Below are 15,147 nucleotides of genomic sequence, written 5' to 3'. Positions count from 1 at the left end.
TGTGAGGAGGCAGTAGAAGCCGAAGGTCTCTTTCCAGGAGTGTGTGTCCCTGCTCATATGAAGGCTTGTATTCAGTTTAACAGGAAGTCTGCCTCGGAACCTTGGGTTGGCACACAGCCAAGCTAGCAGCTCAACCCAGGTGACCTGATAGACCCCAGGAGGATGAGACTCGTGTCTGCTGCTGTCCTGACTCCTGCAGCTTTCCTCTGAGGTTTAATCAGATGAAGCTGAGTTTTTTTTTCCCCCTGTAAAGATGCCAGCTGGTCTGGCTGGAGTGCTGCTTGGCACTGGAGTCCTGGGCCTAGGAAGCTGGCTGTTTGTGCGACCGCTGTGTGTCTCCCATGCTCACGGGGTTTATGCCAGTCCCATGGGAGGGTCCACCAGTTGTACAGTGAGAAACAATTAAATGCGATTTTTCTCTGAAGTTACGTAAGTTTCTCCTTAGGGGGTCCACATTTTTTAATGGAGTCACTGGAACTCCAGTTTTTGGAATGTGTTCTGCTGCCATCCAACCTTTTGAATGATGCTTTCTGACTTTTAAATGATGTAGTTATTGGTGATGTCCCTTTCTTCCTTCCTCATTCTCACCATATCTGCAAAACCTGCTGTCATCCACTGAAAGCTGGTCACATCACCACTTTCCATGCCACTGAAGAGCTATCAAAAGAAACAGATGTGCACAGGGATAATGTGGAGCAGATTCTGAATCTAATCCTGATTTGGCCACAAAAGAGCCATACAACTCTAGGAAATTGCTCCCCTACTCACCTTTTAGTATTTATTTTCCTCTGGCAAGGAGGGGATGACGATCCCCAAGTTCCTGCTGGTCTTTACAGTCTAATCTTCTGCCACTCCAGCTATGCAGGATTTATCTAGAGCCGCTGTCTCTCAGAGTTGTCATGAGCATGTCCAGGGTTCAGGTCACTATGAAGCAGCCACTTAGATGAGAGCCAAGAAGACTGAGTCATAACCTTCTGCTTCCATGCCAAGTTCCTTGATTTTGAAAGAAACGGTCAAACTAAAAATGAACCCTTCAATTGTCAGGGGTGGGTTGGACAGGAAATCTTTCTGTGAGCCTTGGGACTTAAAGAACTCCATTTTTGTTCTCTTTGAGTTTTGGATAAACTGGAATATGGTGTCGCAAACTCACAGATGAGACCAGTGCTGGCATGTCTCTTACACTGGGGGGGACTTGGGGACATTTTTGCTGTCACTTCATAGCTAAAATGTGAGCCTAGTGGCCAAGGCGTATAATTCCTAGTTTCTCCCAATATCCCCACTAGGTGATCACCAGATCACAAACGAGAATTTAAACGCTTCTGGTTGATAAGACACAAAGTGGTAAGATATACAGGTATGATTCATCAGTTTCAACTTCCTAGAATCTAGAAGCTTATGAAGTTTAGGGATAGTGCATCTCCAAAGATGAAGGGATTCCTAACCGTGGTGTTTAGCCATAAATACCTACTCTACCCAACTCATTTTAAAATCACTAGGATATTTTGGAAAGTTAGAAACAAGTCAGAAATTCTGCAGCAGCTAAATAGTGGAAGAAAACTCAGTGAAGGGAAGCATTCTCAGGGATTTGGGGATTTTCCAAATGCCAGGAATTAAACTCGGCAAATTCACATGCAGTGAATGGCCTGACCTGCAGGGCAAGGTGTGTAGGGAATTAAATTCGGAGCTGTTGCCTCCCTTTGAGGCAGAGACGAGCTGGAGGTTGTTGAGTACCAAAACAGAGCTGTGGTAACAGGCAAACAGGACACCTCATTCTCATGTGGCTAACTCAGAAGCCTGGCACTTCCAATGAAGCATGACGGGAAAACCCAGAGTGTGAGATTCCAAATGGTGCAGCAAGGAAAGAAAAGACAATGAAGTATTAGTGCAGAGAAAACCAGAAGACTACATAGGCACAGTGCACACCCACAAAAGAGAGAAATGAGACAAGACTTGAAGGCAGATTCAGGGAGACAAGGAAGAAGCTTTGGCCAAAAGGCAGAGAAGAAACCCACTGGTCAGGCTGGGAGGCAGAGACATGCGGAGGACCGAAGACTCAGCTGCCGCCCCTATCGGTCAGCAGTCAGGTGGTGAGGTGGCTCCCCCAGTGCTGGGGGTGTCTTCAGGGCACCTGCAGTTGCTGGGTTCTGGAGCCCTAGGAGTGAACAAAAATGGCCTAGGTCTACTTAAGTGGTGTGGCAGCCTTGAGACTGGGTCCAGGACATCCGTCCTTAACTCATCTGCTTCTGCCCTGGAGCTCCATGCCTCAGGGGGCAGAGGATGGGAGCGGCACACCCAGCCGTCTTCTCACTCTTGAAAATGTCACCCATCATCAAGAAGAAAGAAATTCGAGAAGCAACTGAGGCTGAAGGCATGGGTGCTGGGGAGCTCGAAGGACAGGAGGCAGCCAGATGAGGGACTCTGATGGGGACAGACCGCAGCAGCTTTTTCCCAGGCCTGATTCCAGCTCCACTTACTGCTCTTGAGGGGGAATGAAATGAAGGAAGAGAAATGAATAATGTCAGTCACAAGTGGAGCAGCCCATGAGCGACATCTTTCCCCCTCTGGAAAGTCGCTAAAGGAAGTACCATTCTAAGTCCCTCTCCCAACGCAGCTGCGGGTCAGCAGCTGTGCGGGGAGAATCACATGGCTCCTCCCCAGGGAAGAGGACAGCTCCAAGCAGGCCAGATGAATCCTGTGACCTAGCCCTGGTGGAACTTTCAGATTGGGAGAGGGCAGATCTGTACTAGCCTCAGACACATCTGGACACTGTCACACACTCAGGAGAATAAACCAGATAGTGCCATTTTGGGAATAGTCTTTGGCCTAGAAGCAATGCTCACTCATTAACTGAAAAGCCAGCATCCAGAGATGTTCTTGGATTAACAATAGAATATCCCTGAAGGGCTAAGGATGGAGACTGTTATATCCATTTCTTAGTAGAAGTCAGCCTTGCCACCAACCTCCTTTCCACCGCATTCCTCAGCTGCAGTGAATCAAATGGAGGGCATAGAGAGGGAGGACCGGGGTTTAGGTCTGCTGGTGGGGACACAGTACCAAGATCACAGGAAAGAGGGAAACCCAGGAGCTCAGCTCTGGGAGGACCAGACCTGGAGCCTGGATGGAAAGGAAGTGACTAAAAGGAAGTGGAGATATGTATGAATGCAAAGCTGAATCTATAAGGAGAAAGCATCCTTGAAGGAGTGGTGGATGATTTCCAGGTCCTCAAGCCACTTTTATAGCATTCACATTCGCAATTCATATTTTCTTTACTGGTTTTGATATTAACTGAAATTCTTCAAATAAGGAAAATACCCTGAGCCTGACTAGATGATTTACAGAGTAGTTAAAGTACAGATAAAGTGGTTTTTGCTGTGCCCAGCTCATCCATACTTGTAGCTATTAAGCACAGGAGAAGGTGGGTGTTTGTGAAGCAAGTCTCCTCAATCACATTGTTGTCACCATTAGGAAGAAATATGTGACAATACAGAGGCATCATAATGTAAGGTGATGTTTTTCTGGAATAAACATGTTCACACAAACCAAGGAATCATGTTGACACTGATCCCATTCTCTGCCTCTCAGAGGAAGTTTGAAAAAAATATCTTTCCATCTCAGCTTTCCCCAACCATTTACCTCTAAACTCCATGTATGCCTTTCTGCCCTACCAACAACAACAAAAAAAAAATCCATTATGTTGATATATTTCAACATTTCATGAAGGAACATAAACACTAAATTCAGGCTGCCTGATTTAAAATGCCAGCCCTCCCAGGAACTATCTGAAGGATTTGGGCTGAGTCTTTCAGCTTCATTAAATGGTGTTTCTTCAGTTGTAAGATAGAAATATTGATAGGAGTCATAGAACTCCTACTGCTGCTAACGATGATGAAATTATTTGTTAAGTGCTCGGCATAGCACTTAGCTCAAAAGAGATACCCAGTAACTCTAAGCTTCAAAGCAAGGACAAAAGCTTTGGAGCTAAAAAATAAAAGTTTCTTATTTACATGTTTTTCTTAAGTGAACAGTCATCACCTGCATGTGTCTGTGTGTCTGTCTGTGAGTGTGTGTAACTCTGCGTGCGTTAGTTTCTCTGAAACATGTACAGCTTTGCAAGGAGAATGTGTCAGTGACATGGGCTCCCACTGACCACTGCACTATTCTGTCTTTCTTGGGCTCCACCGAGTACAAGTTCACTCTTCTACTAAATTGCAGAGAACCATTTTCCAAAGCCATCTGTAAGTGTACCCTGATTTTGTCATGATTCTGATAGACCCCTAGCACAGAAAGGAAAACAAAGACATAAAATTGAGACCAAAAGATCAAATAAAAGACAAATGTTGGAGCCATTAGAAAGTATCCATTTGATGTTTTCTTTTTTCAGGGAAGAAAATAAGACCCACAGATAAAATAAGACCCACAGATATAATAAGACTGATCTCAAAACTACCCACACAAATGGACATAAAGCTGTAACTGGAAGCTTGTGGAAGAGGGGACAGTTTAGTAAAGCAAGAAAAGAGAAGAGCTGAAGGGAACATCAAGGTGTTCTTCCACACCAACCAGAGAGGAATAAAGAGAGACATTTGGGGTTTTATCATTCACAAAACATCTTCTGTAGAAAGTACTAGAAGTCTAGGGAGTGGAGAATAAAAAAGGCTCAACCAGGAGATCCAGGACTTTGTACCCTTATACTGTACTAACACTGCAGCTATAAGTATATGGTAGCAATGTTTGTTTGTTTGTTTATTTGGCAATTGGGTGATTGGGTAAAATGAGCCCCAAGATTGCTCCCACTTTAAGGCTCTGGCTTTGTTATCTGCATCTATGAGCTCCAGTGGTCACTGTGCAGAGACCTGAGCTCTGACTCCCATTGTGCTAGTCCATGGTTCGGTCTGGGTAGACAGGGAGGATGGGGGAAAGCATTGAGGTACCATGGCTGAATTTGAGAGAACAAAAACAACAGACATGGACTTGAAAAAAAAAAACTTTGTAGTGACAATGAAACAAAAATACTGTATTAATAATAAGCAGTAATACTATAAACCTGGCTAGGCCAGGTATTAGGAAAGACCTGACTGCCAAGCAATCAAAGGCCACTGGGGCATAATTGGGGGATACTGCGAAGTGAAGCATATGTTATTGTTAAAATGCATCAGCAGGAAAAAATGGTTGAGAACCATGGTCACAAGCTAGCTGTGATGGTTAATCATGAGTGTCAACTTGATTGGATAAGAGAAACCCAAAGAAGTGATTGGATTCTGCAGTAACTAATCTTGGCGTATTAACCTACTGATAAACTCATAGCTGAATGGGCTCTAGGAGGCGGGGCCTATTGGCAGGAAGTGGGACATAGGAACATACTCTTAAAAGCTGTATCTGGCCTGCCCTTTCTCTCTGGCTTTTCTCCACTCTCTGCTTCCTGGCTGCCATGAGGTAAGCAACTTTCTTCCACACGCCCTTCCACCATGACATTTCTGCCTTCGAGCCCAAAGACTATAGACTTTAACTTCTGAAGCCATGAACTGAGATAAACCTTTTATCCTTTAGGTTTTTTGCCCCAGTGACAGAAAGCAGTATGTTTTAAACTTGAGGTTCTCATTGAAATACCCAGCTTCAACATGGGGGGAAAAATGAATTCATGAACATTCAGGTTCTGCGTACAGCTCTGCATCCAAATATAAATTATATTTCAAGTAACCAAATTTTAATATGAGTTGTTTGAGTAGATTCAGACTTATTTTAAAACCCAGGCAAAACAAATTCTGTACATCTAAACTCAATAGAAATCTGACATTTGATTTTTAAGTCTTCACAGAAGCCATCAAGGGGTAGAGAGCCGATCAAGCCTGCTGTCCTAAGGATGGCTGCACATGGGCTGAGTAAGGATGTCTCTAAGGATGTCACAAAGGGGTTACTGGCCAGTGTGGGAAATTCAAATGCATCTGGAATCATCTGCAACTCTTTAAAGACGTAAAGACATTTTTTAAAAAACTTGTTGGCTTATTTTCCTAGCCATTTGTCCTACTAACTTGCAAATAACCTGTATGACTCTGTGTGTTTTCTTTCAGGGTCTTTGTTCCCTGATTTCAAGGCCTCAGACACAGTTTTTAAAATAGTATTTTGGCTCGGATACTTAAACAGCTGTATCAACCCCATCATATACCCATGCTCCAGTCAAGAGTTCAAAAAGGCCTTTCAGAATGTCTTGAGAATCCAGTGTCTCCGCAGAAAGCATTCTTCCAAGCACGCTCTGGGCTACACCCTGCATGCCCCCAGCCATGCCCTGGAGGGGCAACACAAAGACATGGTGCGCATCCCCGTGGGATCCGGAGAGACCTTCTATAAGATCTCCAAGACTGATGGGGTTTGTGAATGGAAATTTTTCTCTTCCATGCCCCACGGATCTGCCAGGATTACAGTGCCCAAGGACCAATCCACCTGCACCACTGCCCGAGTGAGAAGTAAAAGCTTTTTGCAGGTCTGCTGCTGTGTGGGGCCCTCAACCCCCAGCCTTGGAGAAAACCACCAAGTCCCAACCATCAAGATTCATACCATCTCCCTCAGTGAAAATGGGGAGGAAGTCTAGAGGATGGGGAAGGTCACAAGGAAAGGGGTGATCCTAAAGGCCTTCCCTCTTCCTACTCAAAAGACAGCGCACCTTTCTTGGAGAAAAAGACAGGAGCATTCAACAAGGGTACCATCTAGGGAGGGAATGGGCGGGAGGGAAGGCAAGGAGGAAGGAACAGGAAAAAGACTCAACGTCTCCCAACCAATAGGTTCAGAATGATTCAAGACCACACATCCCTGCACCTGATTCTCATTTGTTTCCTAACTCTGCTCTCCACAATTGGCACTTTCAATGAAAATTACTATGGGAAACAGAATTGCATACACAATCCAGAAGACTAAATATAGGGTTATGATTTCATCATGAGTATTTTGAGCATACACTCTAAGTTTGGAGCTCTGTCTTGATGGAAGTGAGGGGACTTTATTTTCAGGCTAAACCTACTAACAGCCACTGTTGACATTTATGGAGAGAGACCCTAAAGAGAATTGTGAGACAGTGGCTGATACCCAGGCACGTGACTGGCAAAATGAGTTTTAAAACCGCACTACTGCTGATACCTGCGGTGTCTCGGCTTGAGTAAAATACACAGTGAGATTCCCCTTTGGCTGCACTTTGATCGGATACTGTGCTTACCCCCAAAAGATGAGGGTAAGGGACACTCTTATTGCAGATGAGAAGGAGGCTCATGCTCCACCCTGAGAAAATGTTTTGGTCACCAGATAAGAACAACCACAATTGTATCCATATAAAGCTGGGGAATGGGGACCAGTTGGGGAGAGCGTGCTTTTCCCAAGAGATTGCAGTAGACATGAGGGTCATCTTTGCAAATTAACTGCTAGGGTCAAAAATCCTTTCAGCAGATCAGATGTGACAAGGCTTCTACTGTATCATCAGCAGGTTGGGGGTGCTAATTTCATGCTAAGCTAGCAGCTGCTGGATTACTCCACAGCCTTTTGGAAGTAGCCTCGAAAAGCCTTTCTTGACAAATTACCTGCCTTTTCCGCTGTGAAAACCCAGAGCTTATATTTCAAATGGCAAAATCATTGACTTCTATTTCTTGTCACCTGCTTCACTCCTGTGTCATGAATGAGGTTCACCTGCAGTACATTGGAATGATCCTTAAGACCCAGGGACAACCTTCCTGAACTTGGAAAGATGCCAGTGCTTAGTCTGGGACTCATACTGACTGATCACCAAAGAACTGCCCAAAGCAGGGATTTGGAAACATTTTTTTGACAGGGAAACATTTGTTCTAGCAAAAGCTCCCATAGCCCACTCAAATGTCATCCCTACTGCCTTCTATAAACAACTTGAACAACATTTCTTGCTCCATATCTGCCAAATTTTGATAAACCTTAATAACTCAGATTATTGCTAATGATGACAATGACAATAAAAATTAAAATACGTCCATTATCCCACCATGAGAATGTAAAATACGATTAGTGTTTTTGGAACAATTCCTGACAAGAATCATGGATCTAAAACTACTGGTAATTTCTGTGGTCCCTTCACTGTTCCTATAATTTCCTCCAGGAATTTCAAAGCAGGTTGGACATGCTGAGTAACCTTCCAGCAGGCATCACGGCCCAATCACCTCTCTTTCAGCAAATAATTATTTCCTTAAACCTTGCTAAAAGCAAGTCTCTTTCCACGTTGCCATGGAGGATATGTTTAAATGTGGGTGCAAAGTTTGTGAGTGGCTGTATTTGGTCTTTGAATGCGGCCTCAGCTTTCCAACAGTGTCTTATTGACAAGGTAAATAGATACTTAACCTCGGTGTAAGAACATGGATTCTGTCACTTAGAAGTTGCCTGGATTTTTCAGACATCTACCTGCATGCCCCCCACCAGCCCAAGCAGATGTGGGTGTCCTGTTTTAGAGGCAGACACTTAGGGAGAACTTGAATATGAAGGGATCCTGGTCCTCTGCCTTGGCAGGAAAAAGCTTCATTGCTGAGAAGAGCTTCTTTCAGATTCTGAATTTAAAAACCACCCTTGACCTTGGCGTCCCATTACAGAAAGAGCATCTTCCTGAGAAGAAGGGTCATAACTTCCCTTCCTCAAAATGTGATCCCATGTTAGACATGATCGTTAAACAACTTTAAGGGTGAATTTGCATTGTAGATATGGGAACTTTTGTGGGCCCTGGAGAGTTCATGTGAATGCCACTTGTAATCAAAACAAACAACTAGAAAACCTTTGAGTCATCAGATAAGAACCATGACAATTGTATCCCTGTAAATCTATCCATAAATCATTGCCTGGCGCACTTCCCCTACACACACACACACACACACACACACACACACACACACACCCTCTCTCTAGGGAGGTAAACTTTTAACATTGTTTCCCTTTCCCATAGCATGATATTGGGTATAAACATGCCAATTTCACCCCCCCAAAAATGGATGTTACCTGGAATTTGGTGGTAAAGTGAGATAAACAGTACACAAGTTGAGTTGCTTTTCACTCACCCACAAAAACATCTGTACTTTAAGCATGCCAAAAAATATCTAAAATTGTTACAGCTAAGCAAATGATTGTCATATTTATACTCCCCATGTTTACTGCTTCTATTTGGAGCTGGAGGAATTTACCCAGAGTAACAGCAGCTAAAATGTCTTCTCTGAAGTGTTACAAAAAGCTGTTGCTCGGGATTGCCTTAACATCACAAAAGTCAGTGACATTATGGGAGCAAAACTTGAGTTTATTCTGTAATGATTATATGCATTAGGAGGAGCCTTAAATCTCTTTATCCATAATTTTCCTCAAACACATAAGTGTTTCAGAATTCATTTTATTGATCACAGTTTTCTCCTCTCATATCTCATCCAGTTCTTCTTCTAGTGTAATTGCTTAATGTTTCCTAAATTTCCCAAAATATGAAGTCTCCTAGCTCTCTCATCATCTGCCTAGGTTGGCCTGTGCATGGCAGGCAGTCTCTTAAGCCTTCTTTGTTAAGAATCCTTGGCTCTAAATTCCTAGCAATTTTACTATTCCTATTTTAGAAATGAAAATCTGATGGTTGAGTTACTAAGCACTGGGCCAAGGGCATGGAGGATCTGATTTAGACCTGAATCTGCCCGGTTGTAAGCATTCTCCACAGCACCCAGCACCATACAGAATGAGAAGCAATGACCTGCCATTCAGATTAGGTGCATGAGGATGCCACACCATAGCCAACCCCAAAATGTTTTGTTTTGCTGTGATTTACCTACCAATGAACTTTGACAAATATGCTACCAAGTCTCCAATCCAGCCAAATCCAAGAGCAGGAAGGAGAGGCTGGTGTCTATCACACTAGCAGACTGTACTACTTTTCTAGAGGAAATTGCCTGGGATGTTGTAAGGCCGGGTAAGAAGGGCAATAATATCAAATTAAGAGATAATGGGCATATGAGAGAATGCAGAAGATGCCAGGCATAGTGGTGCCTGCCAGCAAGCAATTCCAGCACTTGGAAGACTGAGGCAGGAGGATCTTGAGTTTGAAGCCAGCTTGGACAACTCAACAACAGCCTCTGTAAAAAAAAAGAAATAGGATGGAAGGGAGCGGAGACAGAAGGAAAGGAAGGAAGGAAGGAAGGAAGGAAGGAAGGAAGGAAGGAAGGAAGGAAGGAAGGAAAGGAGAAAAGGGAGGGAGGGAGGGAGGGAGGGAGGGAGAGAGAGAAATGCAGAAGAACTTGTGTTGACCAAGAATTGCATGCACAGCGGTGGCAGGACATACACAGTGGTGGCCTAGAGTTATTCACTACCAGCCATGGGTAATTCGAACACTGAGGAAGTACACCCTTTTTTAAAATATGGACAGATACAGCATCATACTGTCTTACCTATATTCCAACTGTCTTTGTTGTTTGCCTTGAGAGAAAAGAAAGGATTGTGGGAGATGCAGAGAATGTGCCCAAATGTGTGAGTTTTGTGGATGCCACCATGAGAGAAGGGTTCAGCCTACTGACCTCCAGGTAGCGAGAGACCCAGGCCGTCACCCAGGTTGGCAGCTGCATTATGACCAGGAAACACACCCTTTCCTCTCTTAGGAAGCAGAGCTGCACATCCGAGCAGGTTGGCTCCCCGCCCCCCACCTTTGCAGCCTGCACCATCATGCAGCCCTGCTGTGCCTGGAGGCTTCTGAGTTTCAGCCGGGGAGCGAGGGCATCTTAGGAATCGTTTGCTTGTTCACCCTTTAATCACACAGCTACTTAATCAGCCTTGACAAACATTCTCCTTGCTTCTGGAAGGAGCTGCTCAGGTTCTCTTGTCAAAATAAATCTTCCATCCACACATGAATAGTTGTCAACTTAATCAAGGAAAGAGATTTGCTCTCCGCACAGGAAAAAACAAAAAGGTGGCCCCCGAGCAGGTGGAAAGCTAGTCTCCCAGCAGCAGCCAGGGTGACAGAAGAGAAGCCCCAGGTGGCAAATGCAGAGCCATCAGAGGTTACTTCCACATCTCTCTGGTCTTTTTACACTATCATGACTTTTAACCTTGAAACCAGCTGCACACAGCCCCAGCCGGGTGTCCCTGGGACACATTTGCTCCTGTCACCTCCACTGTGGAGCAGAGCTGAGTCCACCATCTTCCAAAAGCAATGGCAGTGGTGGCCACTGGCCCACCAATTGCCCATGAGAGGAGTGAGTGGAGATGACATTTTGGGACTGGGTAGCTGGCTAAGTCTCAGCAAGACACTGACCCCTTGCCCATGTGGCCATCAGCTTGATCTTGTTCACGCCCTCCAGACCTAAATGTCATGGAGGGGGGCGCTAAGAATGAGCCCTATCTGCTCTGTGCAGGAAAATGGCATTTCTTCATTACCACTGCAATGCGCATTATGGATTCTCCCACATAGAAGTCAGCTGCGAGGGTGTTGGAACCCTGGAGGAGGGGACATTTAGCATAAACAGGACTTGAAGCAGGGAGTCCTAGTGCTTCGCTGCAACTGATAAGCAATCGACCAGCCCAAAGCTGGTGATTTATTCATTTCAAAGATAAAATAATTACCTCTCCTTGTCACCAGGCTGGGGAGCTATTACATTACTCTGCCTCTGCATCCACGTAGACGCATTTGAAGCTGGAAATGATTATTACTAAATGATGAAAAGTACAGACTCAATTAGTTTTTTAAGAAATCCTGAGAGCCAAGGTATACTGTATTTAGAGAAAACCATGAAGCAGACACTGGCTTTCTAAACAGCCTGAACACAGTGAGTGCAGTTAAACAGGAAGAGAAGAAGATCCCAGCATGAGCTCTATGTTTACCCCTGGGAAACATTTCACACTTGTCACGGTAAGGTAATCTCACCTCCCTTGGGTCATTCTTGTGTGACGGATGAGAAGAAAGCACTTAGGATCTGTATGTGGCATAGAAGGGATGAGAGGTTGTTCAAAGATTTCCTTGAGACCCACCCCTCTTCCAGCTTCTGACTCCTTTTTCTTTGAGATCTCAGTGACCCCCTTTCCTGTCAGTCTCTTTCTTCTCCACCTTCTCTCCTGCTCTCTGTGCCAGCCACCGGCAGCCACCGGGCAGCACAGGGCTTCTTGGGGCCCAGTCCTTAACCATCGATGCTTCTTTCTGGCTGACAGATGGGCACATGAAACTCCTCACTCTCCCTTAACAGGCACACTTGGAGCCACAGAGCTGAGCAAAAGGGCAGGGCAGGAGGCTCCCAGGTTGCTCAGCAAGGTGAAATGTAAAGCAAAACCAAGAGCAACAGTCTCCTTAGGTCCCCAGAGGTCCCAGAGGGAGCTGCAGGAACTCTCGCAGGGAGCCTGTGAGCCCTCACGCATGCGCTGATTGTCAGCAGCAAACTACCTCTCCCGCACCCAGCACTGCCCTTGGCACAAAACCTGCAGTGAGGCACAGACAGTCCCTAGCTTATGAGCTGACGGGAGCCCAAGCTCATCTGTGTAGCAATCAAGAATGTTTTTCCGAGAGGCACTGTTCTAAATGCGGGAGGGGAAGGATGTTCGCAGATGAACCAAAAAATAAAATTCTATTTAATGTTCACCACGAGTTGCCAAACTTTTTCTGTACGTGGCTACAGAGTGAGTATTGTAAGGATTATGAGCTATAGGGTGCCTATCAGGCCTTTGTCTTTGTTCTTACTTTTTCGGGAAGAAAATGGACAATGTTTTTAAAATGTACAACCATTTTTAGCTTTTTAAAAAACAAAAGTTGTCAAATTAAGCCTCTGGACCACAACTTGCTGCGCATGACCCCCAATATCATCAGCTTCTGTGTAGGGCAGGTGGCGCTACAGAGGGGGCTTTTGGTGTTTGACATGTAAGCAGGCTAGGGATTTAGCTCAGCAGCATAAGCGCCTGCCTTGCAAGCCTGTCGTCGTGAGTTCGATCCCTGGTATCGGTAAAAATACAAAAAAAAAAAAAAAAGTTACTGATGTATCCTGACTAGGTTGAACCTCATCGAGCTAGATAAAGTGACATCACTCTTCAGGACCTTCTGAGCAGGTGTCAGCAGTGCAGGTGAGCACCTTCCACTCCCCACCTCAAGTTCCATGGGACAGGGAGTCAGCAGGTGCCCAGGTGAGTCCAAGGATCCCACCTGTCACCTGCTTGTCAGATGGGCTGTGACAATCTACCCAGCTCTGAGCTGCAGCAACAAGGAGACATTCCATGACCAAGAATTTGAGATCTCAGTGACCCAGGATCCCATTTCCTCCAGGAAATTCCAGGCCCTTGGAATTTGGAAGCAGCTGACATGGAGGTTCCAGAGCTTTTTGAGGTCACACTCACCTCCTTGGAGAGGACTTGTACCACAGTGCCCCTGTGCCAGGGCATCTGAGAGCAGCTTGGAACTCACGGAGCAGTCAGGAATATAAAGAGAGGGTGTCTTCCAAAGGACAGATGGGAGGATTTCATTCCTCCTTTTCTTCCTGTTTCTTCCTCCTTCTCCTATTTCCCTCTTCCGGTGAGTCTGAAGTCACCTAACTAGAATAGAAGTGCTAAGGGTAGTGTTTGGAGGGGTGGGGGCACACGTGGTCTCCCTGGAATACAGAAGCATATTTCCCTGAGCTGGTGCTTTGGGGGGGGTCCTCTTTCCCTTCTTCATTCATCCTGCTGGCAGTGAGGGAGAAGAAAATGATCCTGGCTGGAAATAAAGCTCAGTTCCCACTGAGCAGGGGACTCTGTGGCCAGGCTTTGCAGTGAGGCATGGGATGTAGTGGGAGCAGAACTGACCTGGAGGGAACTGGAAATACCAAAGCAACCCAGCAGCAACACAGATTCTTCCTTTGAGCACAAAAAGAGGGCTTGAGCAGCCTCTGCATGGAGCCCACTCATTGTAAGCAAGGCTGAGAGACCAGGTGCTCAGAAACTAGGAGACACCCAGGAATGCCCAAATAGTAGTGGAAGACCCTGAGGTCTCTAAAAAGTTATGGTAACACCTTAATTAGGGTGCAGAGCACAGTAGTAGGGGATTCCAGGCTGACAGCCGCCTCCAAGTATTCTAGAGACATGTGCACCTGGGGAAGTTGAGTCTTAGCAGACTATTGACTCTGAAGGCAAGATGAGAAAGGACAAGTGAGGGTCATAACCAGCGCAAGTACTGGTCCCAAGCCACACCTGTAGGTAATTAAGGCTGCCTGCCCCACACTGAGACTGGTATAGAAGCCATGATCCTGTGGGGAGTGTTCCTCTATTCTGTCTCATGGCCTAACAAAAAAGGTGGTCACACTGACCTTATATGACATGAAGTATGGACACCCTTTCCTGAAACCAGCCTCTTAATTCAGACCTTTTGAGACCCCTGAAGACCCCACTGCCCAGGTCTCTCCAGGGGACACAGTGCAGTGCTGCCATCTCCAGTGTGACCCTGAAGCACCTGGTCCTGTCCACCTTACTTCTCTTGCAAAATTCTATGCCATTTCTGCTTCATCAATCCGCCCATGCCTCTTATCGTAAAGAAACTTATGGCCCTGAGAGTCCCACATGGTGACGCCCTCCTCCATCAGTTCCTTCTGAGAAGCAAGGACTGTTTGTCCTCATTGGCAAGGCCCAGGGTGCTCTAACTCCTTGTCATCTGCCAGCATGATTCCTGGGCAAAACACACTACTGCTTTGGTCTCCTGTCCCCCACTCCCATCCCCAGGGACTCCAAGATTGGAAGTATTTCTGATCCCAAATATCAACCATGGTGGAACATCCTGCCATCCAATTCATTAGCTTCCCTGCAATCTATAAATGCCAGAGAGAAAAGCACATGGAAAGGCAGGACCTACACAAACAATCAAAGCGTCCCAGCCCAGACCAGGGCTTACTATTGATTTATCTGCTAAAATAGTATTTCTTCCCACCTGATCTGCATTCCTTTCTCCAGCCCCGGCCTTTCTTTCATTATGAAATGTGTTCCACTAACTGAGCTCTCAGGGGTTGGAAGGCCCAGAGTCCATTCATCAAAAGCTGAGCCTCAGGCCAAGCACTTCTTAGCCCACAGCATCTGCACTTTCCTGGTCCCTGCATCCTACCAGAGGGGACAGGCACTGTAAATCCTGGAGGAGGAGGGGATGCTGGTGAGTAGCAGGTGGATGCACAGTTTAATCTAGAAGCAAGACTGCCC

At 45.7% G+C, this 15,147-nt stretch overlaps 1 protein-coding gene across 2 annotated transcripts in view; it reads left to right on the top strand.

Annotated features, from left to right (window-relative positions):
- The window catches only part of Adra1a (adrenoceptor alpha 1A), an 82,175-nt gene extending 72,718 nt beyond the window's left edge, over positions 1 to 9,457 (top strand). The window contains exon 3 of one of the 2 annotated variants that reach the window (XM_023561465.2): positions 6,069 to 9,457. In XM_023561465.2, coding sequence (XP_023417233.1) covers positions 6,069 to 6,586 — 518 coding nt within the window. In that variant the 3' untranslated portion in view covers positions 6,587 to 9,457. The remainder of the gene's footprint in view (positions 1 to 6,068) is intronic. The other variant, NM_001172912.2, reaches the window with a different exon arrangement.
- The last annotated feature ends 5,690 nt before the right edge of the window (positions 9,458 to 15,147 follow it).

The sequence above is a fragment of the Cavia porcellus genome, unplaced genomic scaffold, assembly GCF_034190915.1.
Source record: "Cavia porcellus strain 051 isolate PalLab524CR breed Dunkin Hartley unplaced genomic scaffold, mCavPor4.1 scaffold_24, whole genome shotgun sequence".
NCBI classification, from domain to species: Eukaryota; Metazoa; Chordata; class Mammalia; order Rodentia; family Caviidae; genus Cavia; species Cavia porcellus.
The sequence above is the reverse complement of the archived record's forward strand: the minus strand, read 5'-3'. Positions and strand labels throughout refer to the sequence as shown.